The sequence below is a fragment of the Protopterus annectens genome, chromosome 3.part0 (assembly GCF_019279795.1).
Source record: "Protopterus annectens isolate FY-2018-M chromosome 3.part0, PAN1.0, whole genome shotgun sequence".
Taxonomy (NCBI): Eukaryota; Metazoa; Chordata; order Ceratodontiformes; family Protopteridae; genus Protopterus; species Protopterus annectens.
This window is the reverse complement of record NC_056731.1, coordinates 918,364,778-918,382,339: the sequence shown is the minus strand read 5'-3', so window position 1 is coordinate 918,382,339 and position 17,562 is coordinate 918,364,778. Positions and strand designations below refer to the sequence as shown.

At 41.5% G+C, this 17,562-nt stretch overlaps 1 protein-coding gene across 2 annotated transcripts in view; it reads left to right on the top strand.

The window, feature by feature from the left end:
* Positions 1–17,562, top strand: part of USP14 (ubiquitin specific peptidase 14) — a 1,988,776-nt gene that overhangs the window by 236,325 nt on the left and 1,734,889 nt on the right. For both annotated transcript variants that reach the window (XM_044065241.1, XM_044065240.1), the window contains exons 3-4: positions 4,263–4,295; positions 4,566–4,670. In XM_044065241.1, the coding sequence (XP_043921176.1) occupies positions 4,263–4,295; positions 4,566–4,670 (138 nt within the window). The remainder of the gene's footprint in view (positions 1–4,262; positions 4,296–4,565; positions 4,671–17,562) is intronic.

Genomic DNA, 17,562 nt, shown 5'->3' with positions numbered 1-17,562 from the left:
CATCTTCTATTATTGTTTGAAAATTGAAAGTAGAGCATAGGGCTCTAATATATGTACTTTATGGACAGGATATTTACATATCTAAACACAGTCGTGCAGTGATGTGGTACTTGAACACATAAAGGGGAGCTAGATATTGTCCAGCTCTGCTTAGAAGCATGCAGACTCTGGGTGACAACCTTCCCATTTAATCTGCAGTTTATGTTCCAGATAAGTAGAATCTGTTAAAGGGCATGAGCATGAAGAAAGCTTTTTTTGTGTGTGTGGAAACTACATTCATGCATATTTCAAGAGATTGTACAAAGGTAGGGCCTTCCAAAAGTAAACCTATTTGCCACAAAACAGTCTATTTTGTCCTTATACAAAGCATTGCATGCATGATGGATAGGTGTACCACTCTTTCAAATAAGTACATATGTTAACATACGCCTTTTCTCTAAGCCACAAACTACTTCTCAAAGCAAAGCTAGGCAAAGCCAGCCTTTTAGCTGCTTCTTGGCCAAGACCACCATGATATGCTCTTCTAATGAACCTGATCACTTTCCTACCACAACCATTACTTCTGTGCAAATCCTTGTTACCATGATAGAGTAAGATTTTGCATGACATTATGAAAATTGAGTCTATCAGCAGGGAGGACGTGTTTTTTTTGGTTAAAACCCCCCCCCCCCCCCATTGCTTCATACCTTCTGATCCGTAGTCCAGTGCCCCCATCTGTAGCCAGGTCTGCTAGCTCCTCCTGTCCCTGGACTAACCCTGATTCTGGATTGGTGCCATCATGGAACTTAAGAGCATCATGGGAAGTCTTGCTGACACTGCTTCTGTTACTGGGAGAAATTTCATTTGACCTACCCTCATTTTTGTTTCTCTCCCACTCTCAGAACTCATCATGCTGCCTGACTGCTGCTCCACACTGTGGATGACTCATCTCTCCAGGGAGTGGCAAGATGAATGCCCCTTCCCTGCCTGGGATAAGTGAACCAATATCTCCTTGACAGTGCCTCAAATGCCCAAGTCAGGGAGGACATATTTTTTTTCTTAAAAATTAAATTATTACAAAGACACACATGCATTAATATGTAAAAAAAAAAATAACATTTTTCACTTGTATACATTATATATGTTTTCTTTCTTTATAACTCCTCGCATTTAGTCCATTGTTAACATAAATTGTAAAAAATCCTGTCTTCCCTTATACCTCGCTCTACCTCCTGAACATTATTTTGCATTTATTGTTCCCATAAATTCCTTTTTTTATGCAAGTTGCTCTCTCTTTTCTAAAGATCCCATTTCCAGTTCTTTTATCTCTCACAGTATTCAGTTCTTCAGATACAGTTGGTTTATATTTTCATTTCCATTTTCTACTGATTGTTTTTTAACAGCCAATAGAGTTAAGCTTAAGGTTTTACTCTGTCTAGGCAATTCATATCCTGTGTTCCAGCTCAAAAGAATCATTTCCAAAGTCACAGCTGTTTGCTTGTTCAGTACTTCTGAATGATTATTCTGTAGGAAGTTTTTTAAATCTGCAGGTGCATGACCTTCACAAAAAACATGTTCCCAGGTACTGTCTTCTTCCCCTTCACACCTCCAGCATTGCTGTCTCAGGAATAATTCTTTGAAGTCTGCTTGGGGTGTAAAAACACCTATGCAGACACTTCAAATATCCTAAACCGTCTGGACTTTGTAGCATACATGGAACCATACACGTGTCCTCCCATTATTCCCTTGTAAATTGCTTTTCCAGTCTGTCTTCACAAGCTTTTCTACCCGCCTCTGATTCTTACAGTTCGCATGCGATTCCGCATATACCTGACTAATTATCCCCTTTTTCACTGCAACTTTTGTTCTAGATTCAACTAAAAACTCTACAAGAGTCCTAAGGTCTTTCACCTTTGCTTGTACTGTGATATCAGTTTCTGGTAGGAGAGGCTGTCTCTAACCTGCAGTCCAGACTTCCTCTTGACATCATCTCACTCTATTATCTTTCCCTCTGTAGTTATTTGCTCCCAAATCTTGGTTATTTTACCAGATTTCTCTAGTAAATTCCCACATTCTGTTGCCCATTTTCTGTACCCCTACTTGCAGTCATCCTTACTGGCAAGATTTTCTTCTCCATTCCTGTGTTTGCAGGGCATATCCTTGATTCATAACTGAAGCCCTTCTTCCTCCCAAACATAATATTTTAATGGAGGCAGCGCAAATGTGAACAAATTGTACATGTAATGACCCCATCCAGAAACACACATTTCTTCCCATTGGGATTTATCCATTTATTCTAGAGAAAATGAGTTACCTTGTGTACCTGCAGAGACTGTAGAGGAGTATCCCCTGAAAGCACTTTTTGCTGGCTGTTACTTTTACCACAAGCCTTCATGGTTAAGTTTTGCTGGTTTAGCTTAAAGGCCCTCTTTCAAGACTAAACCTGTTTTTTTCATGTCCAAAGGAATGCCAGCAGCTATAGTCTATTTAACGTGATTTTGTTATGCAAATTAAAATGATGACTACATTGTTTGCAACTGCTGGATATGCACAGACATCTTAGATAACCGCTCTGTAGTTGAAGGACCAAAGAAATCGGTCTCCTCGCACTCTTTTTTTTTTTATTTAGGAAAAGGAAAGAACGCTTCCAGTCAGGGTACAATAACAAATATAATAAACCTTTCTAATGCATGTTGAAGTCCTATTTCATTAGGGCAGCAGTAGCAACAACATATTTCAGATTTTTTTCTGCTAAAGTTATAAAAGCGGTCACATCAGTGACGGTCCATACTGATACTGTGGCTTAATTTAGTCTAGAGATTGAACAGGCTTTGCTTGACTGTGCTGCAAGGATCCTGTAACTCTCCACCTCCCTTCTATTTGAGTGTTCCTAGAGTAAGATAGTACAGCTTTTAAGCATACTTAACCCCGACAGTCAGTCTTCAAGGATTGGTCATTTTAACAGTAAAGTTACTTTGTTTTTGAGTAAATGTGACCATAGTTATTTTAATCGTTCATTTTAACATTTAGTTGTTCTTCTAGTGTAAATGAAGTATTTCATAATTGTCGAGATAAATTTTGAAATCATGGTTCAATGTGGGGCTAGAGGTCTTGAAAGGCACAAGATGGCTGTTGGCAATGATGACTTTGTAAGTGACTCTTGCTCCTACAAAGGCTCTTCAGAATGAGAAAAAAAGGCCAGCTAAAGCCTTCATAATAAGAAGTACAAGACTGCTGATAAAAATCTGGTGTGAAGACAGGATAGGTGGGACATAACCCATATATTATTTAATGTTAGACTGACCACTTCTCACAGGTCTGCCATGTTGTTCAGATATATAACTGTACTTTCTCACAGCAGTGAACATTATTACAACTGTATGAGTGCACTCACTATAACAGTAGATGGCATGTAGTAAGTCGTTGCTGCTGAGCATGCTCCCTACCTCTATCCTTTTGGCCCTTCACTTATTGGGTTTAATGTTCTTTATGTGTAGTTAACATGCTATAATGAAACAAAAATTGTAACCTCAAGTATGGCTGTCTTTGGGGGGGGGGGGCTCTCCACTCCCATGTGGGAGCTGTGCCCACCATACTCTTGCATCTCTAATTTTACTGACTTAGAAGGCTACACTTGAAACAAAATCCTTGCTAAAATAAGTTGGCAAAATGGTTTTCCATGTAGTGCATGGAACCCAGACCTCACTTTTTTATATTATATAATTTTGTTTGATCTCTTTATACCTATTTCCTGTGGGTATTAAAGCATTTCAGGTTCAAAGCAGATAATATGCATAACATATATATTAATGAGATATGTTGGCTGTTTTCATGTTTTGATTTTATTACTCTTTGGCATTTCATGAGCAGAAAAAAAAACAGGGTACCCAGGACTGTTTTTAGCCTGGCATCCTCTAACGACCACATTGTGAAACTAAATCCTTGCATTTCTAGGGATATCTGAATGCAGAAAAAGATCAGGCTGTGTACTGACTTCCACTTTTGCCAGGTTCTTTTCACATGATGAATTCTGTTTGAACATCTATTAATGGTGAGTATATTCATTCAGTTCTGCTTTTGAGTGGCCAACAGTTGTACAGCTTATTTCTTTGCTTTTGATAAAGTGTATTAAAGCAGTTATTGTAAAAAAAGAAAAAAAATTGAGCTTCAGATTGGTGACCATATGAGGGGCAGCTTTTTTTAAAGTTTTGATTTAGTTGGATCAGTCAGTTTGCTAGTTATTAATGATTTATTCTGACAAGAAAAATGTTTTTCTGTTACAGGATGACGAGTGGGGCAACATCAAATTAAAGAATGTGAGTATGGATCATAAAATACTTTTTTCATAAAGTCTTTCCAGCCTTATTCATGAAGCTACTTCTGGTATGAATTTTAAGCATGAAACATGCCATCTTCATTTAACTAATATTGCAATCTGTATACCAATTCTGGTTTGTAAAACCTGTTACATGTGATAAAAAGTCTCACCCAAATTGTAGATTGTCTTTCATTTTTGCTGCTTAACTAATTATAAAAATGACATTCCCTTTGTTTCTTGTTACAGTGGTACTTTTGTTTTCCTGTAGGGTATGACCATATTAATGATTGGCTCAGCAGATGCACTTCCTGAGGAACCTGTAACAAGACCTGTTTTTGTAGAAGATATGACCGAGGAGCAGTTGGCTTCAGCTGTAAGTAGTTGCACAGTTCAGTGTCTAGTTGTGCATTGTTTACCAAAAAACAGTTGTTCTTTGATTTTCATCTTGGTAACCCTTGTGATCAACAGGGTGTGGTAAAGCTGATCACACACACCAAAAAAATGGAGTTGCCAGCACAAGTTCAGTATTTAGAAAATGGCCTTCTGAAATATAATTTCATTTGTCACCGAGAGATGTTTTCAGATTTGATCACTTTTTCAATAGCCTTATAACCAGATCAGGCAGAGCTAAAGAGTGGTTTGGCTGCCAAGCCCTTTCCTGCCATGAAAGAGCACTCCTGTTGTAGGCTTGGGAGGCTTGATTGTCAGCTTACACTTCTTCATTGTTGGGTAGTTAGGATACCATTGGGCAGAGGCCCTTTCCCAATTCTTTTTATTACTGAAACATAACTTGTTTTTGTAAAACTTTACTTTTAAGCTAGGAAAAAGTATTTCTACAGACTCCCGTGACTTCTAGTCACTTGGGTTATGTGTTACTTTTGAGGGAAAATGTTAAAACTTGATTTAAATCTACTTTTTCCTGTTTGAAAGTTTTAAATTACTTTTGGGGGACTGGTATAAGCCTTTTAAAATGTTTTTCATTGTGTGTGTGTGTGTGTGTGTGTGTGTGTGTGTGTGTGTGTGTGTGTGTGTGTGTGTGTGTGTGTGTGTGTGTGTGTGTGTGTGTCTGTAAGAACTTATTACTGCTGCAGTCAGGCTTACCTGGAAATCAAAATCTTTTTTTTGTCTTAACCATAGAACAACCTACTGGTTGCTCAGTTCTTCCTCCTTCTAACCACAAAAAGTAAGTAATTAAATAATGATAACCTCAATTCTTCCTTCTTCTAGCCACAAAAAATAAGTAAGTAAATAATAATAAACCGCCTTTGCTACCACCGCAAGCTGCTAAAGTGCCTCAGCCACTGATGGGTGAGATTGCTGTGGCCATTTCTGACACCTCAGACCATTCATATTTTCCCCTGGCTTCCTCTGGTGTGGCCCCTGTAGCCACTATGGACCAGGGGTTAGTCGCATCTTCTGCGGCTGTTGGAGTATCCTTGACGAGTAAGTGAGAGCCACTTTGGTTGGTCCTGGGAGAAAGGACAGGAAGTACATCTCTGCCTAGCCAGACTGTTATGCTTTTCCCTGGAGAAGATTTTTCTGGTAAAAGTGGGTCTGCTTCAGAAATTCCTGTCAAAAAGAAACAAAAACTTGTATCCTTTTACCCCAGGTCACAACAATCACTTGGCAAAATTCTGCCCCAGACCTCCATGCAAAAAGGCCTGGAAAACTAATACTTTTCTTTGGGCAGGAATGTTTATGCATGCTTCTCCACCCTTTATGCAAGTATCTAGGGTCTTTCTGAAGATTCAGAAGGACCGTCTAATAAGCGGTAGTTCTGCCTTCTGTTGGAAGTGGACAAGGGCAATTGCCACTTGTTTTTCTCGCACACTGGGCTTACTTGCTCAATTCGGGATGTTTGGTGTATCCCAACTCAAAACAAACGTAACATTTCCTGGATGATAGTCTTAATGTTATATGCACATGTTTTCTGAGGTAGTGCAGCAGGAATTCAAGGAGGCAAGAAAATGGACTACTAGGAAGTCATATTAGCAAATGGAAAAGATTTTCTAGTTGGTGCCAAGTCAAGACCCAAGAGACTTTTAAGACTAGTGTTTCTCTGGTTCTGCCATACTTTGTGAGGTGTTATCCTTTGGCCTTTCTTACTGCTCCAGTGAAGTACACTTTTTGGCCATTTCAGCATGAAATCCCTGTGGATTCCCTCTTTCAAAGCAATACCATGTGAAAATGTTTTTGAAAGGGTTTTGTATACTAATCCTCCTAGATAACAGGTGGATGTTCTTCATGTTTCACTGTTGCAGTCATTACATTTGGGTAATCCTGCTGGCAGGTTGCCCTCAGCCGGCCTGAATTCCAGAGTCTTGGGTCCTGCGTCAGCTACTGCCGGCCCTTCCCTGATGACAGGTAGTCAGGGGTATAAAAGAAGCAGCAGACACCATTTTCTTCAGTCTTTCTTGCTGCGCGGGCCCGAAGCAGAAGCAGTTCGCAAGTGCCGGTCGGCCGACTCCTGAGATTTTCGTGTTTGAGTTTCAGATCCGAAGTCTTTAATAAAGCTAAGTACCCCATTGGGGAAACTTTTTTCTTGCTCCAGACCGATGTCAGGAAAAGTTAATAATTGTATTTCTTGTGGAAAGCAAATACCTCATAAGGATTTTCATTCTTACTGTATTCCTTGCCTAGGCCTTGATCACAACGTTTCTGGTTGTTGGTTTTGTGCTAGATTTAACCAACGCACTATTAAGTGTCGGTATGATTTTGCTTTAAATTTTTTTGGACGCCGGTTTAATAACCCTGAAATGTCGTCGGATAGCCATCCGACTACCGGAGTTCACAAAAAACGCAAAGAAAAAGAAAAACAACTGAGGCCCAAAACCAATGACGAAGCTTCTCCTAAGCCAGTCGCCGGTTCTCAGTGAGGTGCTTTTGCAGCCCCTGACGCCCGCTACTTTAGTGTCGCAGCCCGCTACTGACTCCCACGTGGAGTCGGCCATGCCACTGGATACTAAAGGTATTGGAGCCTCGGACGCTAATCACTCAGATGGGTCTGGAGCCACTGAGCAGGTACCGGCTTCTGAGGGTGTATTCAGACCTAAACATCTTTACATTAAACCGACTTCAGCATCAAAGACAAAGACTAAAACACCTTCTAAAGCAAGGAAACAAACTTGAGCCACGTGGACAGGCCTCTATGCCCAAAAAACAGATGCTCAAAATGGCTGAAGACTTGATTACTTTGATCAGGGGTTCCCACCCCCCTTCTGATAAGAGGCCTAGGCAAGACACTGACTATGAATCTTCAGATCAGGTTTCTATTTCTTCTGATTCCTCATCTGATCAGGAATATTCTCTTCCCCCTATGAGGAGTCTGTTGCTGAAGAAAAACTTTGCATACCATGAGGGAGCACTTCTACTGGGAGAGCCAAGATTTTTCAGAATCTAAAAAGAGGCTCAGGGATTTTCTTTTACTACCTCAGCACAGGCCTCTAGCTGTTCCACCTGTGTTAGACATTGTAGATGATGTGTTTTCGGAGTCTAGTCTGACCCCTGACTCCTTACCCCCCTGCTCCTGTTAAACCTGACCGATATTACAGGGTTCCTGACTCTCACAAATTTATTTTTAAAAACCCTGCTGCTGACCCAGAAACTGTTTCACAAGGTCCAAAGGGAGTTAAGGCTTCCACTGCAAAAAAAAAACAACCCCCTCTGACAGAGATTCAAGGGCACTGGATAGATGGGGGAAAAAGGTTTACACATCTGCAACTTTGGCAATAAGGGCCTAAAACTGTCAATTTCTTATACTTAAGTATCAGCAACATGCCATGGGATTGCTTAAACAGAACATGTTGTTAAATTCTGAATGTGCAGAAAACAAAGAAATGCAGGATTTATTGTATGCAGCAGAACAAGTTTGAAAACATACTTTGCAATGTGGTTTTGATTCTTTGGAGGCCTCCTGCAGGGCCGCAGTTACGGGTTCTGTAATTAGGAGGCATGCTTGGTTAAAGGAACAAAATCTGCCTGATCATGTTAAAGTTAAATTACTAGATGCTCCTTTACAGCATGATACTATGTTTGGTGTTAAGGCAGAAGAGGTGTTAAAGAAAATGGAGGACAAAGCTAAATCTATGCAAACTCTCAAAGAAATTTTACAAGTACAGCCACCTAGGTTTAGTAGACACTGGCCTACAAAAAATTGGTCCTTTCCTGTGTCAGACAGACCTCAAAGGGGCAGACCCAGACGCAGATCCCAGGCGCAAGGTTCCTATAGGCCCAAGCAATGGGGTGCTTCTACCTCCAAAGCTGGAGAAGATCGATCACAAACATACAGAAAGCAGTCCCAGTGACTTCCCCCTGCCTGTACCAAGCACTTATCTTCTAGCAGCACCCTTAGGGGGAAAATTAGCACTTTTTGCTCAAACTTGGCACATCATAACCCAGGACAAGTGGGTTCTAAACATAGTGTCACAAGGATACAAGTTCCATTTCCATACTATGCCAAAGGCAAATGGCTGGCCAGATCTGCCAAAAAATCAATGGGCAGAGGCACAAAAACAAGTCTCATCCCTCATGGACATGAGGGCCATTCAATAAGTACCAGACCAAGAGCAGGGACAAGGATTTTATTCAAGGCTGTTGTTGGTACCCAGAAAGGAAAAGGCCTGGAGGCCTATAATGGACCTATCTATTCTGAACACTTTCCTGGATATTCCAAAATTCAAAATGTTGACCTTGCAGCAGCTTCTGCCCATGTTGGGCAAGAATGCTTGGCTTGTGACTTTAGATCTAAAAGAGGCATACCTGCATGTTCCAATCAGACAGTCATGCAGATGATACCTCAGATTTAAGGCTGGTTCAATGCATTGCCAATTCTTTGCACTGCCCTTTGGCTTATCTACTGTGCCCAGGGTCTTTACAAAGTGCCTGGCACCAGTAATTGCATTTTGCAGACAAAGAGGAATACAGATATATCCTTACTTGGACGACTGTCTCATTCAAGCAGAGAACAAGGACATTCTTCTTCAACATCTGGTGTTTGTGAAAAGACTTCTAACATGCCTAGGGTACACAGTCAACATAAAGAAATCAAAACTAGTACCCTCACAAGAGATAACATTCCTGGATGCAAGCTTGAATACCACTGCCCAGATGGCTTATCTCACGCCAGACAAACAAAGGCAACTGACTACTTATTTCAAAATTTTTGCAGCAAAGGCCCAGTTATCTGCAAGAAAAATTCTGTAGGCTTTGGGCTTCATGGCATCCTGCATCCTACTAATTCCGTATGCAAGACTGCATATGAGGAAACTTCAGTGGTACCTAAAAAGTGTTTGGACTCAACATTGCAACAGCCTGGAAACAAGTCATTTCTCTCCTTCCCTGCCTGCAACAGGAGTTTTGATGGTGGACAAAGGCTCGTCACCAGAACAAGGGACAGCCATTCACATTACCTCCAGCCAGGCAGACACTAACCACGGATGCTTCAGATTATGCCTGGGGAGCCCACATGGCAGGAAGAGTCATTCAGGGCACATGGTCCTCAAACCAAATGCATCTTCATATCAATCAAAAAGAGATGTTAGCTGTTCAAAATGCCCTGACAGCCTTTAAGGAACTACTTCATCCGGGACAACTACTGATAAAGACCGACAACACCATGGTCATGTGGTATATAAACAAGCAGGGGGGGGGCACACATTCTTACCCCCTTTGCAGTCTAGCCATGACCTTGTGGGACACAGCTTCGACTTACCAAGTACATCTGCAGGCGCAATTCCTGTCAGGAAAGGAAAATACTCTGGCAGACGAACTAAGCAGAAACCTCTTGGATCCCCACGAGTGGAAACTGGAGCCACAAGTCTTCAGCATGATAACAAGGAAATGGGGATGCCCGGACATAGACCTATTTACTCCCCCTCTCAGTTACCAACTAAAAAGATTCTGCACAAGGACTTGTCACAGACAAGCATGGAAAGTGGACGCCCTAACAGTATATGCCTTTCCTCCACTGCCTCTCCTCCCCAAGGTGCTCCTAGAGGTCAGACAGGAGAAGCCAAAGATGATACTGATTGCCCCAGACTGGCCACGTCAGTACTGGTATCCAGTACTCAGGAACTTATCTGTGTTGGATGTCATTCTGGAAGCCAGAAGGCCTAGTACTAGAAAGTCTTATGCTGGAAAATGGAAGAGATTCTGTGCCTGGAACCAGGCACAAGGAACTGATACAGCCGTACCAAATATTCCTCAGATTTTGCAATACTTAACTGAGATGCTGGACAAAGACCTATCTTTTTCATCAAATAAAATTCATGCCTCTGCCATTTCGGCTCATTACAATACAGAGCTACCAATTTTTTCTCACCCTTCACTGAGGCAGCACCTCAGAGGAGCCAAAAATTTAAGACCCCCAAGAAAACTACCAATACCTGCATGGGACCTCAGCTTTGTTTTGGAAAAGCTTACCCTGCCTCCTTTTGAGCCAGCTGCTACAGCTGATATGAAGTTTTTGTCTTGGAAGACAGCTCTGCTCTTAGCAATTACATCTGCAAGACGAGTTTCAGAGCTACAAGCGCTCATGGCTGTGGAACCTTTCATCATTTTTCACCCTGACAGGGTCTCTCTGAGGACAAACCCAACATTTATGCCTAAAGTAGTGTCCAGTGTGGCTCTTAACCAAGCCATCCATCTGCCAACCTTTTACCCAAATCCACAGAACAAGGGGAAGAGAATTCTGCATTCTTTGGATATACACAGACAGCTTAGATTCTTCTTGGACAGAACCAAAGCTTTCAGGAAGACAGAGCAATTACTAGTGGCATATGCTGCAGGATCACAAGGAAAGCCTATCTCAAAGCAGACTATTTCTAAGTGGTTAGGCCACTGCATTCATTTCTGCTACATACACCATGGCAAGCCAGTGCCTAAAGGCATTACGCCTCATTCCACCAGGGCTGCAGCCACCTCAGCAGCCTTTCTCAGGGGAGTACTGACCAGAGGCATTTTAGAAGCGGCTACTTGGAGTTCAGTGCACACCTTTGCAAAGCGTTACCATCTGCCACTCTACTCTAAATCCAGGGCAGGCTTTGCCACTGCAGTTCTGCAGGGCCTCATAGTCGCTCCTACTGCTGTCTAGTTCCAGCCTCCCAACCATAGCTTTGGGACTCTACCCAAATGTAATGACTGCAACAGTGAAACACGAAGAACATAGTACAATTGTGTACACTTACCATAAATGTAGATGTTAGAGTGTATTCACTGTTGCAGTCCAGGTTACCCACCCGCTTTCCCCTTTTTTCTTTTGGATCTTATCCTTCCTTCTCTGATTTATACTACCTATGTGGTGTACAAGATAAAAGGTAAAATTTATATTGATGTATTTCTGAATATATATATAAAGTTTGGCTACCCTTTTTGGGGGCACCTGACATCTGGGGCAAGAAAAACTGAAGAACATGGCGTCTGCTGCTTCTTTTATAACCCTGACGACCTGACGTCAGGGAAGGGGCGACAGCAGCCAACGCAGGACCCAAGACTTTGGAATTCAGGCCGGCTGAGGGCAAACTGCCAGCAGGATTACCTAAATGTAATGACTGCAACAGTGAATACACTCGAACATCTACATTTATGGTAAGTGTACACAACTGTACTTTCCTCCTTGGCATCCAACATTTAGTGTTGGAAAATAACTCTCATCTGTCTGCCTGGGACGACATGATCGACAAACCACGATGCTTTGCCAGAGATGGTCTGCACCTGTCGCCTCCTGGGATTCAGGTTACTGGCTAAGGCTCTTGTCCACCCCATGTAGTGCCTTTTTTGGTAAGGTTCAAATGACAAAACCACCACCAAAACAGATAAAAGCATGCAAAATCTGAAGGTAATGCTACTCAATGCTAGAAGTCTAAACCTCAAAATGCACTCTCTCGAGGCACTCCTAAAAATGGAGAACATCAATATCTGTGCAGTAACTGAGACCTGGTTCAAGGCTCCAGAGAGCACCCCTGCAATACCAGGTTACAACTTGTACTACACTTTTCAGCCACTAAACCAGGACCGAAACACTATAAAGGTGGTGGAGTGTCTATATTCACCAATAATATTCACACCTCCAGGCTAGTTGCCCAGCACAATCCATCTGAAATACTACAGATGCAACTAAGACTAGATTAGACTCCAATCCAAATTGTAGCTTGTTATAGTTCCCTCACCATGCCCCAAGATTCTCACTACACTTTTTTTTAACATACTGGAAAATATTAAGATACAACCAAACACCCTAATACTAGGTGATTTCAACTACCCTGCCATTAATTGGGAAAACTGCTCGGGTACCAACACCGTTGCCCAACAGTTCATGGAATTCATAAATTCCAGTGCCCTGGATCAACTAATCCATAGTCCCACCAGGGCCTCAAATAGCCTTGACCTGATCATTACCAACATGGGAGATCATTGCTCCACACCAGTGGTCACCCCCTCGTTGGTCAGGTTTGATCATAAGCTAATCACCCTTGACGTCCATCCCCACCCCCAGTAGGGAGACCTCCATAAAAAACTTCTCCAAAGCCAACTTCATGGTACTCAAGTCAGAAGTGACAAACTTCATGACACCCATGCAGACAGGAACTGAAAGTTCGACTGCTGAATCCTACACTAAGGCACTGTACAAGCATATCCACTTGTGCATAAATCGTGCCTTTCCAAATAGAACCAAGATGCTCTCCTCCAAAAAAGGAAGCCAATCTGGTGGTCTCCTGCCATAAATAAACTGTACAACAGAAGAAAGAAACTGTTGCAGAAAAGAGGAAAATCCCAGGATACAAAAAACTCCCTTACCAACCCCAATAAGAAGCTGAGATCCCTCATAAAATCCTCCAAAGCTAGTTATGAAAATAAAATTGCCAAAGATTCTAAGGACAACCACAAGGCATTCTGTAATTATGTCAAGAATCTAAATGGAAATGCTCAGATCTGCTCTGAGCTACAACAGAATGGCATTAAATATACTGATCCCAAGGATATTGCCAATATCCTGGCAGATAGATTCAGTGCCAACTTCACCCCCCCTCTCACCCCCTAAAGGGCCCATCTCAGTACCAAAAGATTGCCAAATTCCAGTAATCACGGCCACATGAGTAAAAAAAAAAAACACTCTCCAAAGCTAAGAATACAGCATCCATGGGAACTAGACGACATCCCGGGCTGTGTACTACATGAACTATAAAATGAACTGGTACCTATTGTCATATTTATAACATATATAACAGTGTCATGTTTAATCATAGCCTCACCTCAGGCTTTGTGCCCAGTGAGTGGTGCACAGCTACAGTTATCCCACTCCACAAGGGGTGATCCACCTTGGATCCCGGGTTCTATCGTCCCATCAGTCTGATGAGTCTGATCTGCAAAGCCATGGAACTTATTAACAAAGACATTGGGAACCTTCAAACACTGGACCCCACCCAGTTTGGTTTCGTGAAGGGCCGATCTTGTCTCGTCAACCTGATTGACTTCTTCGAATCAGTCACCAGAGCCGTGGACAAGGGTAAGCCAGTCCATACAGCCTATCTGGACTTCGCCAAGGCCTTCAACACCATCCCCCACTCTGGAATCATAGATAAATTTACTAAGCTGGGCATTAATCCCTACGTCACTGGATGAGTTGCCAACTGGCTTACTGACCGAACCCATACTGTAAAAGTAGCAGACTCCAAATCCATCTCCAGACAAGTGACACGTTGAGTACCTCAAGGTTCAGTCCTGGGACCACTCTTGTTTGGCATCTACTTCTCCGAGGTAAAGGCCAACACTAAGGGACTCTGGCTAACAAAGTTTGCAGATGACTGCAAACTGGGAGCCATTATCGAATCCCCAAATGATGTGGATATTCTACAAAAGGGCCTTAGAGAGACAGATGCTTGGTGCTAGAGCCATGGGCTCAAGCTCTATGCCAAGAAATGTATAGTTATCCCCTTTGAGAAAAAACATGTACCCGTGAATTACCACATAAGTAGCAGTACACAAAACCAAAAGTGTGATAAGGGACTTGGGGACACAGGTGGACAGTGGTCTCACCTTCTTTGTGGCACACCTAATCACGAAGGGTTTTTCTTCCAGAAAAAGGAGGTCATTGTCCCACTGTACTCATCCCTCATTAGATCCATTATAGAGTGCAACAACCCGTTTGGTATGTACCTCACAAGACATCTGCAACCGTTGGGACAGGCCGCAGAAATACCTCACTAAAAGAATCACAGAACTAAAGCAGGATGCCGTATGCTGACCATCTAAAAAAATCTCCAGCTATACTGTTGTCACATGTCATCTGCTCAGAGGCGAGTTCTGCTTAACATACAAGGCCATGTCAAACCCAGAACTGTTGGACATGCTGCGCTTAAAGGAAGCTCAATCCCTCAGAGTCACACGCTCCACTGATCTAAACCTGGTCATCACAATGAACAAAACATGCTGGAGGGATAGGCTCCTGTCCCAGAGACTCCACATACTCTGGAATAGACTGCCCATACATGTCAAGCAGAGCACCTCTTTGCCCCTCTTCAAAAGGAACCTTGACAATTAGATGAGAGATAGGAAATTCACTCCAGGGATCACATCAGTCACCCTGCTAGACAGGGGACCAAGGAAGTAAATATTCTGGGAAGAAATAGCCGGGAAACTGATATGGTTAGGCTTGTATAGGTCCTAGGGCCAATAGCCTAGTACCAATCTATGAACCTATTCTACGTGTATTGTTCCCACAAATGCCATGTATTTCTATGTAATTTCCTCATTCACTTTTCTAAAGATCCCCCTTTCATTTCTTTTATCTCTTTTACAATATTCAATAGTTTAAACAGTTTAGATTTTGTTTTCAGGTTTTCAGTAATTGCTTTTTTGATAGCCAACAGAATTAAACATAAGGCCTTATTCTGTTTAGTCCATTCAGATACTCTGTCCTTCCTCAAAAGACTTGTTTCTTTAGTTACAGCCATTTGTGCACTCACCCCATTTGACAGAGTAATCTGTAGGGAATTTTTAAAATCTGCTAACTCGTTTTACTCAGTCTCCCATTTGGAATGCTGGCATTAGAAATGCCGAGTGCCAAAAACCCAGAGAAGAGAGAATCTTGAAAATTGCTCTCCTTAAAACTTCTTTTGTTCCCCCCCAGACCCACCAACTTATACCAATTCCGAGATTGCCATACCTCGTAAAAATGGGAATATTCAGAGAAATGGCATCTTGAATTAGTATGTGTAAGTCCGTTTTTTTGTCCCTTCATTCTCTGTGTTTTGGGACTCTGTAACGGGTCCCCACATTTCAAATGGTTAACAAAATAGCATGCAACTCCGTTACCTTTCTCTTCTTCATTATACCTCCAACATTTGCTATCTACTAGAGGAAATAATTCTTTGAAGAATGTTTTGGTTTATAAACAAATACCTATACACACACTTCCAAGCAAAAATCCTAAACGCTTCAGACTTTTTTTTTACTTAGGAACCATACACATGTCCCTTCATTGTTCCCTTGAAAGTTGATTTTCCAGTCTCTCTCGCCAATTTTTTCTAAATTCCTCTGATTCTTATAGATATAGTGCAGCATTTTAACTCCATCAGATCAGGTATTTCACTTGATTCCCCCATTCCTTTCTCTTTCCAAATATTGAAATATATCCCTGGCAGGGAAGGAAGGCTGTAACCTGCAATTCAACCAGTTTCTTGGCCTCGGCCCATTTACCTTTCTGTAATTATTTGCTCCCAGGACTTTTGTTCCTTTGCCATTTTTCTCCAGTAAATTCCCACTCCCTGTTGCCCCTTCTCTGTACCCCTATTTGCAGTCATTCCTATTGGCAAAGTCTCCTTTCTCGGTTCCTGTTGGCTTAATTCTTAGAATACTTTCTGCAACTTTATGAATATCATATTCTGTATGATTGCAATAATGGTGGGGTCAGCCTTCATCTTGTTTAGCACAAATATTGAGTTTCCTTAAGAACTAATCATTTTGTTTATTCCTAAAGTGGGATCAAGCTATCCATATCCCCTGTCTTTCCAGAACTAAGAAATGAGGGAGAAAAGGTCCTCCATACTTTGGATTTCCACAGACAAGTCAGATATTCTCTTGGCAGAACTGAAACTTTCAAGACTTCAAGTTATTAATTTCTTGTGAAGCTTTTTTCCCCAAACACCTTTATTGAATTATCACTTGTGACATAGGTAAATTTACATTCAAATAAAAGTAATCACAGTATATAACAGATATTTTGCTTCACATATATTGCTATGTATTATATAACCTAAGTGACATTATTCAGTTCATGCCTCAATTTTTTTTAAACAAGAAACCTCTATTAAACCATTACTAACTACACAGGCAGTCATAATTTATGTAAATGAAAACAAACCACACAAACACACTCCCAGTCGCAAACATTCTACATCACTTATAATCTACTCAATCTTTTTCAGTCAAACATTACATAGCTTGTTTAGGTCCTGCCACCTTTTAAACCTCATTCATCCCATATATGTATTGTTCCCACAGTTCCCATTTTTTTCTATGTAGTTTGCTCCTACTCTTCTAAAGATCTCAATTCCAGTTGTTTTATCTGTTACTATATTTACTGCTAGTGTAGTTGGTTTAGATTTTGATTTCCATTTTTCAGTAATTGCTTTTTTGGCAGCCACCATCATTAGATACAGCAAGGCCTTACCATGCCTAGGCAGTTCCAATTCTGTCATAGCTCAGAAAACTCATCTCCCTCGTCAGACTACTGCGCCAACCAGCATCTGTGATGGTGCATCCCATGGAGAATCCTTAAAGCCTGCCAATCCATCGCACTCCTAGAAAATGTTTCCAGTTACTTATTTCTTTCCTATCACACCTCTTAACATTTGCTGACTGCCTGAGGAAAAACTCTCTGGAGTCTACTTGGGGTATAGAAAAATATATGCAAACATTTCCAGGCAAAAATCCTAAATTTTCTAAATTTTGTTGTATATTTCATTTCTTGTGAAGCTTAAGAAAAAAGTGCAACATCTGTCAAGGCAGACTATATCCATATGGTTGTCTCTAGCTATTATCTTTTGTTATATCCACCAGTGCAATTCCAGGCATGGTCAAAGCTAGGTCTACCAGTGCTTTGGATTCATTTGTGGCTTTGTGGAAAAGGTTACATTCTAGAGGTGGTCTCCAAGGCACTACAAAATAGATTTCCTTCTCCAGGTTTAAAACTGGCCTTGCTAGGGCCATTCTTCAGGAGCTTCTGGATCCCCTCATCCTTTCTCCTCCTGTGTAGTTTAAGCTATGGT